Source organism: Cucurbita moschata, unplaced genomic scaffold, assembly GCF_002738365.1.
Source record: "Cucurbita moschata cultivar Rifu unplaced genomic scaffold, Cmos_1.0 Cmo_Scf00008, whole genome shotgun sequence".
In the NCBI taxonomy this organism is placed as follows: Eukaryota; Viridiplantae; Streptophyta; class Magnoliopsida; order Cucurbitales; family Cucurbitaceae; genus Cucurbita; species Cucurbita moschata.
In genome coordinates, this window is record NW_019268524.1 from 4,060,462 (window position 1) to 4,072,867 (window position 12,406).

The window sequence follows — 12,406 nt, forward strand, 5'->3', positions numbered from 1 at the left end:
AACTGGTTCTTCTGTTTGTTATTTCTCTTATAAAGAGAAAAAACAGATTTTGTTTGATACTCATTTTTTATTTTTATTTTTTGATATTTTAAATTAAAAATATGGAAAATTATATAAAACTAAAATTTTAAAATAAAAATCTAATTTTTTATATTATTTTTTATTTTAGATATTTATTATACATTTTTAAAAAAATAAGTTTTGTTATTTCTAAATTTCCATGTAATTTTGACAATGGTTAAAAATAAATTTTGATTTTTCATAGCGTGATTTAATTGATTAAAATATTATATTTGAATTAAAAATTTTAATTTTATTCTCAATTTATAGTATTTTCTTTTATCTCGGCTTCTCAAGAACAAAGAAATACTAGATTTTGATTTTTAATTGATATATATATATATATAATGGTTGGACGAAGAAAGCTTCACATCGGCTAATTTAGTAATGATCATGGGTTTATAATTAAAGAATACTCCCTCCATTGGTATGAGGCCATCTGGGGAAGCTCAAAGCAAACTCACGAGAGTTTATGTTCAAAGTAGACAATATCATACTATTGTGTGGAGAGTCGTGTTCGTTTAACTTGGTACCAGAGCCAGTTGTGTTCGTCTAACTTGATATCTGAACCTTGCCCTAAAATTAGTCATGTCAATAGATTGGTAAATCCTAAAATGTCGAACAAAGGACTGCAAAAGAAAAATGAGTAAAAAATGACAAGATTTGGAAGAGTCGAGCCTCGACTAAGGAGAGGTGTAGTTTGTTTGAGGGGAGGTGTTAGGATGATGAAAGTCTCACATCAGCTAATTTAAGAAATGATTATAAATATTAGTAGACAAAGTGGGTTGGGTTAATGTGTGTGTGTGTATATATATATTTTGGGAGATGAATTTGAAAGAAAGCCGCCAAAACCATCGGCTACCGTCGTTCGTTTCGTTTGGATCCTGCAATGGCTCTGTGCCTTTCCCGATCTCTCTCAATTCTTCACATTCCGCCATTGTTACATGAATTTCTCTTGGTTCTCAGTTGATGAACAATAAATCGAGGCACATTTCTGGGCAAAGAAAGCCAACAGCATCCAAATGAAAACCCACAAATTGATTTCACCCTTTCGTCTGTGTTCCCTTCTTCGTCTCCAAAAGGATCCTAAACTCGCTTTTCAACTCTTCCTGAACCCTAATCCCAGTTCTACAAAACCCCCCAAACCTTTTCGTTACTCTTTACTTTCCTATGATCTCATCATCACCAAGCTCGGGCGTGCTAAGATGTTCGATGAAATGGAAGAAATCCTCCATCAGCTGAAGCAAGAGACTCGGTTTGCTCCTCACGAGATTATCTTCTGTAATGTCATTTCGTTCTATGGTCGAGCCCGCCTCCTTGACCGTGCCTTTCAAGTGTTTGATAAAATTCCATCCTTCGGTTGCAAGCGGACGGTGAAATCAGCGAATTCGTTGTTGGATGCGTTGTTGAAGTGCAGGGAGTTTGAGAAAATGGCGGAAGTTTTTGTGGGCATTGGTAACTATGGCTCCCCTGATGCTTGTACTTTTAACATTTTGATCCATGCTGCTTGTTTGTGTGGGGATTTGGATGATGCATGGGAGGTGTTCGATGAAATGCCAAAGAGAGGTGTGAAGCCGAATGTGGTCACTTTTGGAACTTTGATTTATGGACTTTCTCTGAATTCTAAGTTGGATGAAGCATTAAGGTTGAAAGAGGATATGGTGAGAGTCTACAGGATTTTGCCGAATGCGTCAATATATGCTACATTGATCAAAGGGTTCTGTGGGAGTGGAGATTTGAATTTGGCTTTCAAGCTAAAAGAGGAGATGGTGACTAACAAGGTAAAACTGGACTCGGCAATTTATTCTACTTTCATCAGTGCACTCTTCAAACATGGTAGGAAAGAAGAAGTTCCTGGGATTTTAGCAGAAATGGGAGAGAACGGGTGCAAACCAGACACGGTCACCTACAATGCCATGATCAATGGGCAATGTAAAGAGAACGATCTTGAATCTGCATATAGAGTTTTGGATGAGATGGTGAAGAAAGGGTGTAAGCCAGATGTGATCAGTTTCAATACAATCATGGGGAGGTTATGCAAGGAGGGGAAATGGGATAAGGCTATGGACTTGCTTGCAGATATGCCGAGACGAGGTTGCTCTCCTGATGTGGTATCATACAGGACTCTTTTTGATGGGCTATGTGAAATGATGCAGTTACAGGAAGCAACTTCGATACTGGACGAGATGATCTTCAAGGGCTACGTGCCTCGTTCCGAGAGCATAAACAAACTCGTAGACAGGTTGTGCCAGGAATCCAACATGGAGCTGTTGTGGATGGTTGTAAACAGTCTAGCAAGAGGAAATGTCATGAATGTGGATATATGGGCAAGAGTTGTGGCTTTTGTTTGCAAGGAGAAGGCATCAGAAGCCTCAAAGTTATGTGATTTATTGATTAGTTAACAAGATAGCTATGTCAAGGGGTGATGTTAAACTGAACTAAGACAACATCGATTTACAACGCACTCATGTAGTTGGAACTCGGAGATCGAGAGCAATGACACTCAACAAGAACTAGGAGATTGAGTCTTGCCTGGTTGTAGTATAGCAACCAAGATCTACATTGATAACAAGTCAGCAATAGCTTTAGTCAAGAACTAGGTTCATCATGAGAGATCGAAGCATATTGACACTCGATTTCACTTTCTCTTATGAAGGCAAAAGAAATGGAATTGCATCATTAAAGTCCGATGCCTTTCAACATCTGAGGAAGAAGGTTAGCATCCGAAAATTCATTTATTTTATTAGTTTTACTCCAACTACTCAATAATTCCTTGTCCTCTAATTACACTACTGATGTAAGGATAGGTATCCCATGAGCAAAGTAATTACAAGACTAGTTTGTTACTACAAAGATCAAAACATAAACTGAAATCATCGATCCTAAATTTAGTGGCTAAAGCTGATTTTTGCTGATTTCCCAGTAGCTATTACTTACTTTCATCTCTGGCCACAATCTTGAACTTCCCTGTTAATTGTTGCTGCACCCAGAAGACATGAACAACATTCAAACCCACAAACCAAATTGCAAACTAAATGACCCAAATTTAGATTTAGCTCAGGGGAGACAGAAAGAACAATAGTTTACCTTCTTCCACAAATCAGTGTGGCTTTTGCAGAACCCAGCTACAATAGCACCAGATCTCCTTCCTTCTTGGTACTCAATGCAAAGATCCTCCTTCAACCCACAAGTAACATGAAAACCTAAACTGCATTTAGCCTCCGAACAATCAATGGCACAACCTTCAGAGGTTTTGCAGATATAGCATTTAGATTTCCATCTCCTTTTGAGAATCTTTGAGCAATCAATCCCTTCTCTGCCATCTGGGTCTTCGAAGAACACTTCAGGAACAAAGAGGCCACAAACAATATGAGCCCATCGGCCATCGTTTGTTGGCTTCATTGCCCCTCCTTTGAGAGGACAAAGACAGCATGAAAATGGTGTTTCAGAAGCTTTCTTCTCCATCTCGGAAGACGAAGAAGCTAAGCATTGGGTACAGAACCAATCACCTTCTGGTACATTCTTCACCAGAGGATTGCCGTAGCACGAAGCATGTACCATCAAATCACATCCATCGCAGAACACGATTGGATCGGATGGGTCTCCATCCGTGCTTTGACAAATCGCACAGAGGATTCCGTCCTCTTCATCCTCATCTTCTTCTTCTTCTTCTTCTTCTTGGATAGCTTCAATCTCTTGATGCTCAATCTCAACATCAGAACTTTCCTTTTCCTTTTCGTTTTTCTCTTTTTCCTCTATCTCTGATTCTACTTCTGAAATCGATATTTCTTCCGGAGGAGGCTTGTATTCAACATTGAGATCCAGAGATTCAGGGGCGAAATCAGGATGAAACGCCCAGACTCTTTTCTTCGTCGGCAAGCAGTAAGTAGAAGCGGAAATGGCGATTGGGTTGGGTAATGTAGCATCGGGGATAAAGATTGATGAATCACGAGACTCCTTTCGCTTCTTCGCAGGGAGGGAACAAGAATGGAGAGATTGATCCTGTTCTTGCTGCTTTCGTTCTAGTTCTTGAAGGATTCTGAGCCTTTTGAGAGGAGGTAAGGCATGGAGGGAATCCATTTTGGGTCTGCAAGTTCGACTGATAGCTTCGAGAATGGAATGGGATTGGAAGTTTGGGAAGGATTCGCATTTTAGTATAAGAATTAGGGTTGAGAAGATTCGAATTCAGAGTTGCCGCGAACTGAAAAAAGACGAAGATTCGTGAAATTTTGATTGAATCCGGCGGGGAAACAGCGAAAAATGTTCGTCGTTCAATTTTTCCTTTTGAATTTTGTTTTGGTTAAAGATTCCATTTTTAGGTTAACGCCCAGTGTCCCGCCCTTTTTTCAAATAATGGCGGGTCAGGTTTTACTTATTATATATTTTATTACTTTATAAATATATATTATTTTTAATATTCATAAACCCTACATAATTCTTAAAAATAAACAACAAACCATTTATAATACTAGAATTTTTATCGATACCTGGATTATAAGTTCGGTATTTTAACTTTTTTTTAAAATGTGTATAGAGATTGAATTGGATTAAGTTTCTCGTTTCATCGACTTAAAACTTTAGATTGGTTGGGTCCATGATTAGATTAAACTTCCTTGAAAAATCTTGTTGTTCGATCTAAAATTTTGGATTGGTTGGGTCGATGACCTAAACAATCTAAATAAAGTTTATAATTTAACTCCTGTTCTTATAATCTAACTCTCACTCTATCCAATCCTCTATTTTTTTTTTTCTTTTGGAATAAATGAAAAGATATCCTTAAGAATAAATGGAAATATACTTATAGAGATATTTGCCTTACAATAAAATATCAAATATAATATATATAGTAAACTATAAATTATAGTTCAATTAACAATTTTTACGATAAAAACATGAACACGTATCATTTTAGTAATATATCGAATATAAAACCAATAAAGATATCAATTAGCTTTCATTTAAGATAAAATATACATATTCTTTCATTAATATTTCGAGAATATTAGATACCAGTCATGAGATTTTAGACTTTCCCCATGAATTGAACTAATACTGTGTTATATTTGCATCTGCTATTACTTTAGTTCATTTAATCTGAAATTAATTCAGCAAAAGATAAAAGACCAAAGCATTTTATGTTAAAAAAAAAAAAAAAAAAATCTATTTTTAATAGCAAACATGTAAAAGACTAAAAAAGTTGCAATGTTTTTATTCATTCCATAACAAACTTAAACCTAATAAGAGTTGGATCATGGAAAGATAGCAAATACCCTCTAAAGAATTGGCAGAAATTAAGAAATTGCCCTGGAGAGCTCTTCCAATGTCTAAATTTTACTGAATCAGAAAGATTGAATACCTGGCGCATAAATTATAGAAGACATCACCTTCATCTAATCTTTGCTTTGTCTCCAAATCCCAGCAAGAACGCTGCCAAAGATTGAGTGACAAACACTGGAAACAGCACAGGGTACCGCCGTCAGAGGGTTTCCAAAGTGCTGGGTAGCAAGAACAACACCTAGCACTGAGTTCTGTAACATAAATCGACTCATTAGAACCATCTCCAGCCACCAATGGCGAAACCGATGAGTTGCAAGGTAAAATAGTCGGGATCAGACTTGCCAAAGAGTGAAGCTAAGATAGGGTATAGGTAAATGAAATGATTTACCTGCATTCCGACTTCAATGGAGATTGTCCGAGAAGACGAAGTGTCGATACCGAGCATTCTTGCGAGCACGTAACCGAAGAAGAATCCTGACATGTGAAGAAGAGATGCAGCCAGCAGAACTTGCATTCCAGACGTGAGAATAGCAGAAGAGCTCTGAGCAATTGCATTTCCACATAAAACAGCTACTGTACCAACAGCAATAGGGGGCATCAATGGAGAGACGAATCGAACCAAGCCATGGAAATACTGGTTTAAAAATGCTCCAGCTAGTACAGGAAGAAGCACAATCTGTGATGGAAAGGGAAGTTAATAATGTAGTTATTACATGAAAAAAGAAAATATGGGTATCTCGATCAAATGCTAGAAAGGCAACCTGTAGTGTGGATCTTAATAACCCAGCTGCATCCACAGCAACAAATTGACCAGCAAGTTTAGCAGTGAGAAATGGGGTCATGATCTGTAAAACATTGAAATGATAACTTACTCTACAAAATCTATGAAACTATCTGCTTAAATTCCTTAAAGGTTGAACTCTGAAGAAACTAGAAACAGATCAGATGCTAGATCATAAATTTATAGTTCATGTAAGAAATTTGCAGTATATCTGACGTAGCTCGTTTGCTTGCATTTTCTACAAACAGAGATATTAGGATCTGTTTTAATTATAAAAGAACTATATAAAAATGAAGACAGCTCTTGCTCTAACTCGAACTTGAATGAAACGCAGCTTGTATCGATATGAATTTAGAAACAAAACGCCCAAACGAAGAAGCAAAAGCATTATGTAGATTAGCAAACCAAAGCTGCCACAGTGCTCATCGCTGTCATCAGCAGCACAGTGGCAACTATTATGTTCATGTAAGAAATTTGCAGTGTATCTAAGGGAGCTCGTTTGCTTGCATTTTCTACAAACAGCGATATTAGGATATGTTCTAATTATGAAAGAACTATATAAAAATGAAGACAGCTCTTGCTCTAACTCGAACTTGAACGAAACACAGCTTGTATCGATATGAATTTAGAAACAAAACGCCCAAAAAAAGAAGCAAAAGCATTATGTAGATTAGCTAGCCACAGTGCTCACGCTGTCATCAGCACTGTGGCAACTATTATGTTCATGTAAGAAATTTGCAGTGAATCTAAGGGAGCTCGTTTGCTTGCATTTCTACAAACAGAGATATTAGAATATGTTTTAATTATAAAAGAACTATATAAAAATGAAGACAGCTCTTGCTCTAACTCGAACTTGAATGCAACGCAGCTTGTATCGATATGAATTTAGAAACAAAACGCCTAAACGAAAACAGCAAAAGAATTATGTAGGTTAGCTAACCACGGCTGCCACGGTGCTCATCGCTGTCATCAGCACAGAAAGAGCAACATTTCCCCTGAAAAGGCAACAAAGTTTTTCTTAAACCAAATCAGGAAGTTAAACGATGGCATATCAAAAATTAGAATACCGTGCAATGTAGGTGACGATATTGCTTGCTGTTCCTGAAACCAAAGATGGATAAAACTATTAAAATAGGGATAATGAGAAAGATTATTGACACTACCAACAGATGCATACCACCAGGACAGCAGCCAACCAATATTAAACCAGCTGCATAGTAAGATGGCAGATTTAACAGCTTGCTGACAACATAGCCTGATATTGGCATCACCTGCAGCAGGAACCATGAAAATCTATCTAGTAGAGTTTCGTTCATCGATCAAAGTTCGTCGAACTACTAAAGAAACTGAAATTGAAATCCTCATGCCCTCACTATTCTTAGTAACTGTTTCCTTCAATACAGAGGAGAGAGAGGAACTGAAGTGCATGACTACCAACTCAGAAAAGTTCTTCGAATGATAATGAAACGCTCTTTAACTCACAGTCAATATAATTCAAAGTCATAGAAAACAATTCCATAAAAGAGATGACGAATCATTGGTTCATGTAGTTTAAAGTAGAAAATCTTCATCGCTCAGATAATTCAACATCAGGAGGCATTGCCAACTTCGGAAATTGTTAGTTTATATAATCCATACACGAGATGTTCCACGAGATCAACGAAATCAGTAATTTTCAAATTCATTCAAACAACAGTGTAATAACAGAAAATCAGCGAACTAACCGAATACTGTAGCAAGAATCCAGAAATCAATTCCTTAGGCATAGCAAGAGCACCACGAAGATCATCAAGAGTCAATGTCATGCCCATACCAAGCATTGTGACGGTAAGACCAAGAACAGTCCATCTCGGTTGAACCCAATCGTAGGAAGCCGGTCTGAGCAGCCCTAGTAAACACCCCAACGCCACCCAAACAGGAAACGCAGTGGACAAAGCTTCACCGATCAATTCTATCCACTGCATCAAACTCCGCTCGCTCTGGACGCCATTCGTGTCCGATGAAGATCCACACCGAAGAGGAGGAACCAGCAATCCAACATCAATCCGTTTCGTTTTGGAGCACAGAAGCGGATTCCGATTCCAAACAGAAATCCGTTGGTTGGAAATCTGTAGCGAAGCATTGCGGTGAAACGTAGCCGCAGAAGCAGAGGAAAAACGGTTGTTGAAAGTAGAAGAAGTGAGAAGTGAAGTGCGCGGGCTGAAGCTGGAAAGGGAACGTTGAGGTGGTTGAATATGGGGACGAAGACCGTAAGTATCTAATGGAAGAGACCGCATTCCGTACTCTCTGAGTGAGGAACAATCGGAATGAAGAAGAGAAAGCAGCAATGAAGTGGAGGTCTGTAATTCCGGCGCCGGTGGAGCAGCAGTGAGCGTCGACCTTGAACCGCGCCAAAAGCATAGTGAGTTGGTTAATATAATATTGAGTGGTGGTGAGAGTCCAGTCTCACGTGAAACAGACATTTAATATTCATAAAATACTTCATTTCTCATTCAAATTTAATACATACTTCTATTCACCCATGATTATTTGCAATAAAATAAAAATATATATTTTTTAAAAAAAAAATACTCATAAATGTAAAAAAATAATAATAATAATAACATTCCGATTAAAAAAATACTCCTAAACTTTTAAAAATAATAAATAACGTGATCTTTTAAAAAATACCCTAAATCATCCAGAAAAATTACTATAATTCGAGAAAAAAATAAGATTATTGACTCGAAAGACCGATTCCCTAAATGCTACTATTCACAAAATGTGAGAAACAGATGAATAATCATCTATGAATTTATTTAATTAAGAAATAAAAAAAGAGAAGAAAAATTCTTTTATTTGTTACCATTTCCAAATATATATTTTGAATATAAGAAATTTAAATAAATAAACAATATTATTTTCCACATTATACCTAAATTTCATAAAAATACATTAGAAACTAAAAACTAGAATTCTTGCCTCCAGTGAACTTTCAATTTGGTGTTGAATTCAGGCAACTTCAGAAGCCTACCATTTTCACAAATGAAGGGAGGGAATTCTGTCAAACAGAAACAACAGGGCCAACGCCAACGCATGTTCCAAAAGCCATCTCCTTTCATGTCCATGTAGATGAGCAGCAGCAGCAGCTGTTAACAACATTATCCAGGAAGCCCCATTTGAAGAGCTATCATCCAACTTTGCTTCCTATGATGGGTGGGAATAAATTGTTAATTGTTCAAGCTGTTGCAACGATTTCAGATCTCGAAGAACTTCGAATTCAGCTTCCACCGACCTATATACAAAAAGAAATGTCAGACAACAGTTTTAATTCAGCTTCCAATACAGGGAGCTCCATGACAAACACCACAATGCAGAAGCTCCTCTTCCTACAATCCAGATTTTGTTCTTTCATGATCTCTGCCAACAAGAAAAATAATTCTTTGTTCTACAAAAGTACAACCAACAATGGCATCTCATTTCTATGTTGCTTTCATTCTTAATCCCTGTCCTCGAACAACCTTGCAAGCTTTTCCAGTATGAAACTATAGTATAGGAAATTGGTGGCAGCACACTGACAGACAACACGGTGTAAGCTTCTTCCGTTGATTTCTCAACTTCTGTACTTTCTGTTCCTCCCAACAGAAAGTTGATAAGTTTCTACAATCGTCTCTAGTGACCCTTTGGGAGGAGCTCTGTATTATGATCCCTGATTTTTGCATACACCTTTACAGTAGGTATTGGTAACAAACATGAATTTTGGAAGGATTCTAGGTTTTGTTTGCAGCTTCAACTTCATTCTTTAGCCTTATACTGAAACCTCACAAAGTAATATGTTATTTGCTAGCAGGAAGGAGCTACATCCCATGACTTTCAATTTTGAAGGCCCCTCCTGGATCAAGAGATCGAAGAGCTATCCCCCCTTAATCCTTTCAATCTTCACTTCAGTTAGTTTCTCTTTCTCCAAAACAAAGATCATAGTCTATTGATTGTTCAAATAGACTACACCTCCAGACTCCTCACTGCACCACTTTTTTCCTCGTCTATGTGGAAGTCAACCAAACGAAGATTCCATTTTTTGCTTGGATTAGGGCCTAGAACTTTAGATGTTATATCCACTCGAGTTCTAATTCCAAACTGGTGTATTTTGTATGGCTGCAGTGAGAGGCAAAGGATCTTCATCATGCTTTGTTTCTCTCTACCACCCCTCACGCAGGCAAGTCGAAACCATACTCTACGAACCAGCTCCAAACAGAACAAGCAACATCACAAATTGGAGAATATGATCAAGATTCTCATAGGCCATCGATCATCCTAATCATGCTTTGTTGGTGTTTCCTTCCATTCTCTTCTTAAATTTCGAGTCATTCAAGGTAGAATTTTGGACTAACAATTGTCTAAAGGTCTGTGGAAGTTGTTCAACATCCTTCTTTTCCAGGAAAGACCATGAGCTATGGCAGGGTAGCTTCATTGCCATTCTACCGTTTACTTGGCTAAAAAGGAATAGTAATTGAAAATAAAAACTGGGTGCCCATAACTGTAAGTTTTTGTGTTCCCTGTTTTCGTGTTTGGTCTTATAAGTCGGCCTTTAGAATTCTTTGACTACTCATCGGAGATTGAGATAGTAATATTAATAAAATAATAAACTGATATTAAAAAGTAACGGCAATAAAGTTGCATTTCTCATGGCATATTATATAAAAAAATGTATATATTTAAAAAGAAACGAAATGTCGATGCAAAGAACCAGATAGGAAACAATTGAAGAAAGCTTAAATAGATGCACCCACCTTAGTACAATCTGAAACTAGCTCATAGCCATAAATGAAGCAGATCACCGAGGGCCTACAAACCTGCAAATGAAACATGCAAGTGCAAATTTACATTAGAAAACATTAGAAGAAACAGACAAAAGCAAATCATACCAAACATCATTATAGACCTTCCAATAAAATTGAACATAAAATTACCGAAGTGCTCAAACATACTTATAAACTTAGATGAGAAAATGAATGCTGATAATTCACAATGTCGTTGAGACTGCATCTCTAATAAGTTAAAAGCTACTAGTTTTCTTTTTCAGATAATATAGATTGTGTTGATGGGAAAAAGATGGAAAAGTGGTGGTAAGGGGAGGATTGGATATCCTCCAAAAGCCTGAAAGCTAAGAAATTTACAAAAGGATAAGTAAGGAGCTATAAGCTAAGTTCAATACAAAGCTCCCCATCAGTATTTCAGCCACAATAAACACAAAACTACAGCCAATATCTTTTGCTATAACATTCATAAATGTGATCATATTGCAGAGGACGGAATAATATGTGGAAAAAAAATATTAAATTCATGAAACAGCATCAGCCTTTCAACAAAAGGGTCATAGAAATAGCTGCTTCAAATATCACTAATTACAAAGCTGGGGAAAAATTGTATTCATAGCCCAAAGAGAACAATGCAGAAACTGCATTTGAAATTCTCGACAAGTTTCCAAGAGAGTAAAAAGTTGTAAAGGATGCCAAGTAAGCACCATCTTTATGCTTCCTAACCAATAATAAGACACTTCTTCCACCTTGAAGCTGCTATAATCTGAAACTTAAGGTTGGCCTAAGAAGAACCATATAACTAGGATACTCCTACTTCAACCATTCCAATTATAAACTAGTTGGTCACTTGCATGACATATAAATAAAATTTTAATATCCATAAACCATTCATTCTACATATTCTAGCAACAACGTTGTTCAGGATAGGAATAGAGTTCTCACTAAACTTAAACATCTCATGTCTAGTCAAATTATAATCAATATAATCAACATTGAAATCATTTCATGTAAACTCATCTGAAACTATTGTACATAAGACCCCAAATAAACCTACAATCTCACAACCGATTAACAGGGAGATGGAAAGAGAGAAGAAAGATGCACATAGCATTCCTCAATCATGGGTACGGAGATTCTACCAAAGGCGGCAAAGCGAGAGTGCCACCAGGCAACAGATTTGGATAACGAAAACAGATCTATAGATGTCTACAAGGGCAAGGAAAAGGGAAGGGACTGGGATAACAGGTGATCACTTTTTTTCAGAGAAAAAAGATAAACACTTACTTGACTGAAAGTCATCATGTGGCTCCATTGTTGAACTGTCTTGGCAATGACCAGCCATTTCACGCAATAAATTAGCTTCTCTCAATTCTTTGCTGTAATTCTCTAGGGCAGATGAGAAACATAAAGAGTTCCTTACATTTCTGTTTTTTTTTTTTTTTTTTTTTTTTTTTTTTTTTTTTTTTTTTTTTTTTTTTTTTTTTTTTTT

The 12,406-nt window shown here is 36.9% G+C and overlaps 4 protein-coding genes across 7 annotated transcripts in view; 1 reads left to right on the forward strand and 3 right to left on the reverse strand.

Annotated features, from left to right (window-relative positions):
- Positions 1–904: 904 nt before the first annotated feature.
- Positions 905–2,737, forward strand: LOC111446799 (putative pentatricopeptide repeat-containing protein At1g53330). The gene is given in 2 exon segments (XM_023085753.1): positions 905–1,066; positions 1,069–2,737. Coding segments are annotated over 2 exon segments (1,431 nt in total). The 5' UTR covers positions 905–1,029; the 3' UTR covers positions 2,463–2,737.
- Positions 2,738–2,776: 39 nt separating this feature from the next.
- On the reverse strand, positions 2,777–4,320 carry LOC111446801 (bromodomain-containing protein 1-like). Its single transcript, XM_023085755.1, has 2 exons — positions 3,148–4,320; positions 2,777–3,040 (listed from the first exon to the last, which is right to left on the reverse strand). Exons 1-2 carry the CDS (start codon positions 4,138–4,140, stop codon positions 2,990–2,992), a joined length of 1,044 nt encoding a protein of 347 aa, XP_022941523.1. The 5' UTR covers positions 4,141–4,320; the 3' UTR covers positions 2,777–2,989.
- A 924-nt stretch (positions 4,321–5,244) lies between these two features.
- Positions 5,245–8,533, reverse strand: LOC111446800 (probable sodium/metabolite cotransporter BASS1, chloroplastic). The gene is made up of 7 exons (XM_023085754.1): positions 7,843–8,533; positions 7,296–7,389; positions 7,186–7,219; positions 7,059–7,113; positions 6,099–6,182; positions 5,726–6,013; positions 5,245–5,588 (listed from the first exon to the last, which is right to left on the reverse strand). The coding sequence occupies exons 1-7, from the start codon at positions 8,392–8,394 to the stop codon at positions 5,451–5,453; spliced, it is 1,245 nt and encodes a 414-aa protein (XP_022941522.1). The 5' UTR covers positions 8,395–8,533; the 3' UTR covers positions 5,245–5,450.
- Positions 8,534–9,218: 685 nt separating this feature from the next.
- The window catches only part of LOC111446802 (protein FLX-like 1), a 10,759-nt gene continuing 7,571 nt past the window's right edge, over positions 9,219–12,406 (reverse strand). For all 4 annotated transcript variants that reach the window (XM_023085758.1, XM_023085760.1, XM_023085759.1 and 1 more), the window contains 2 exons: positions 10,888–10,950; positions 9,219–9,392 (listed from right to left, as the gene is read on the reverse strand). The gene's annotated coding sequence lies outside the window, so the exon portion shown is untranslated. The remainder of the gene's footprint in view (positions 9,393–10,887; positions 10,951–12,406) is intronic.

Bases quoted from the DNA above. Each gene is read 5' to 3' on its own strand.
- LOC111446801 (XM_023085755.1), bottom strand. From the start codon at position 4,140: ATGGATTCCCTCCATGCCTTACCTCCTCTCAAAAGGCTCAGAATCCTT. The intron at 3,041-3,147 runs GTAAACTATTGT...TTCTGGGTGCAG, and splicing joins ACACTGATTTGTGGAAGAAG to CAACAATTAACAGGGAAGTT.
- LOC111446800 (XM_023085754.1), bottom strand. From the start codon at position 8,394: ATGCGGTCTCTTCCATTAGATACTTACGGTCTTCGTCCCCATATTCAA. The intron at 7,390-7,842 runs GTTAGTTCGCTG...TTCCTGCTGCAG, and splicing joins GATTCTTGCTACAGTATTCG to GTGATGCCAATATCAGGCTA. The intron at 7,220-7,295 runs GTATGCATCTGT...CTTTGGTTTCAG, and splicing joins GGTTGGCTGCTGTCCTGGTG to GAACAGCAAGCAATATCGTC.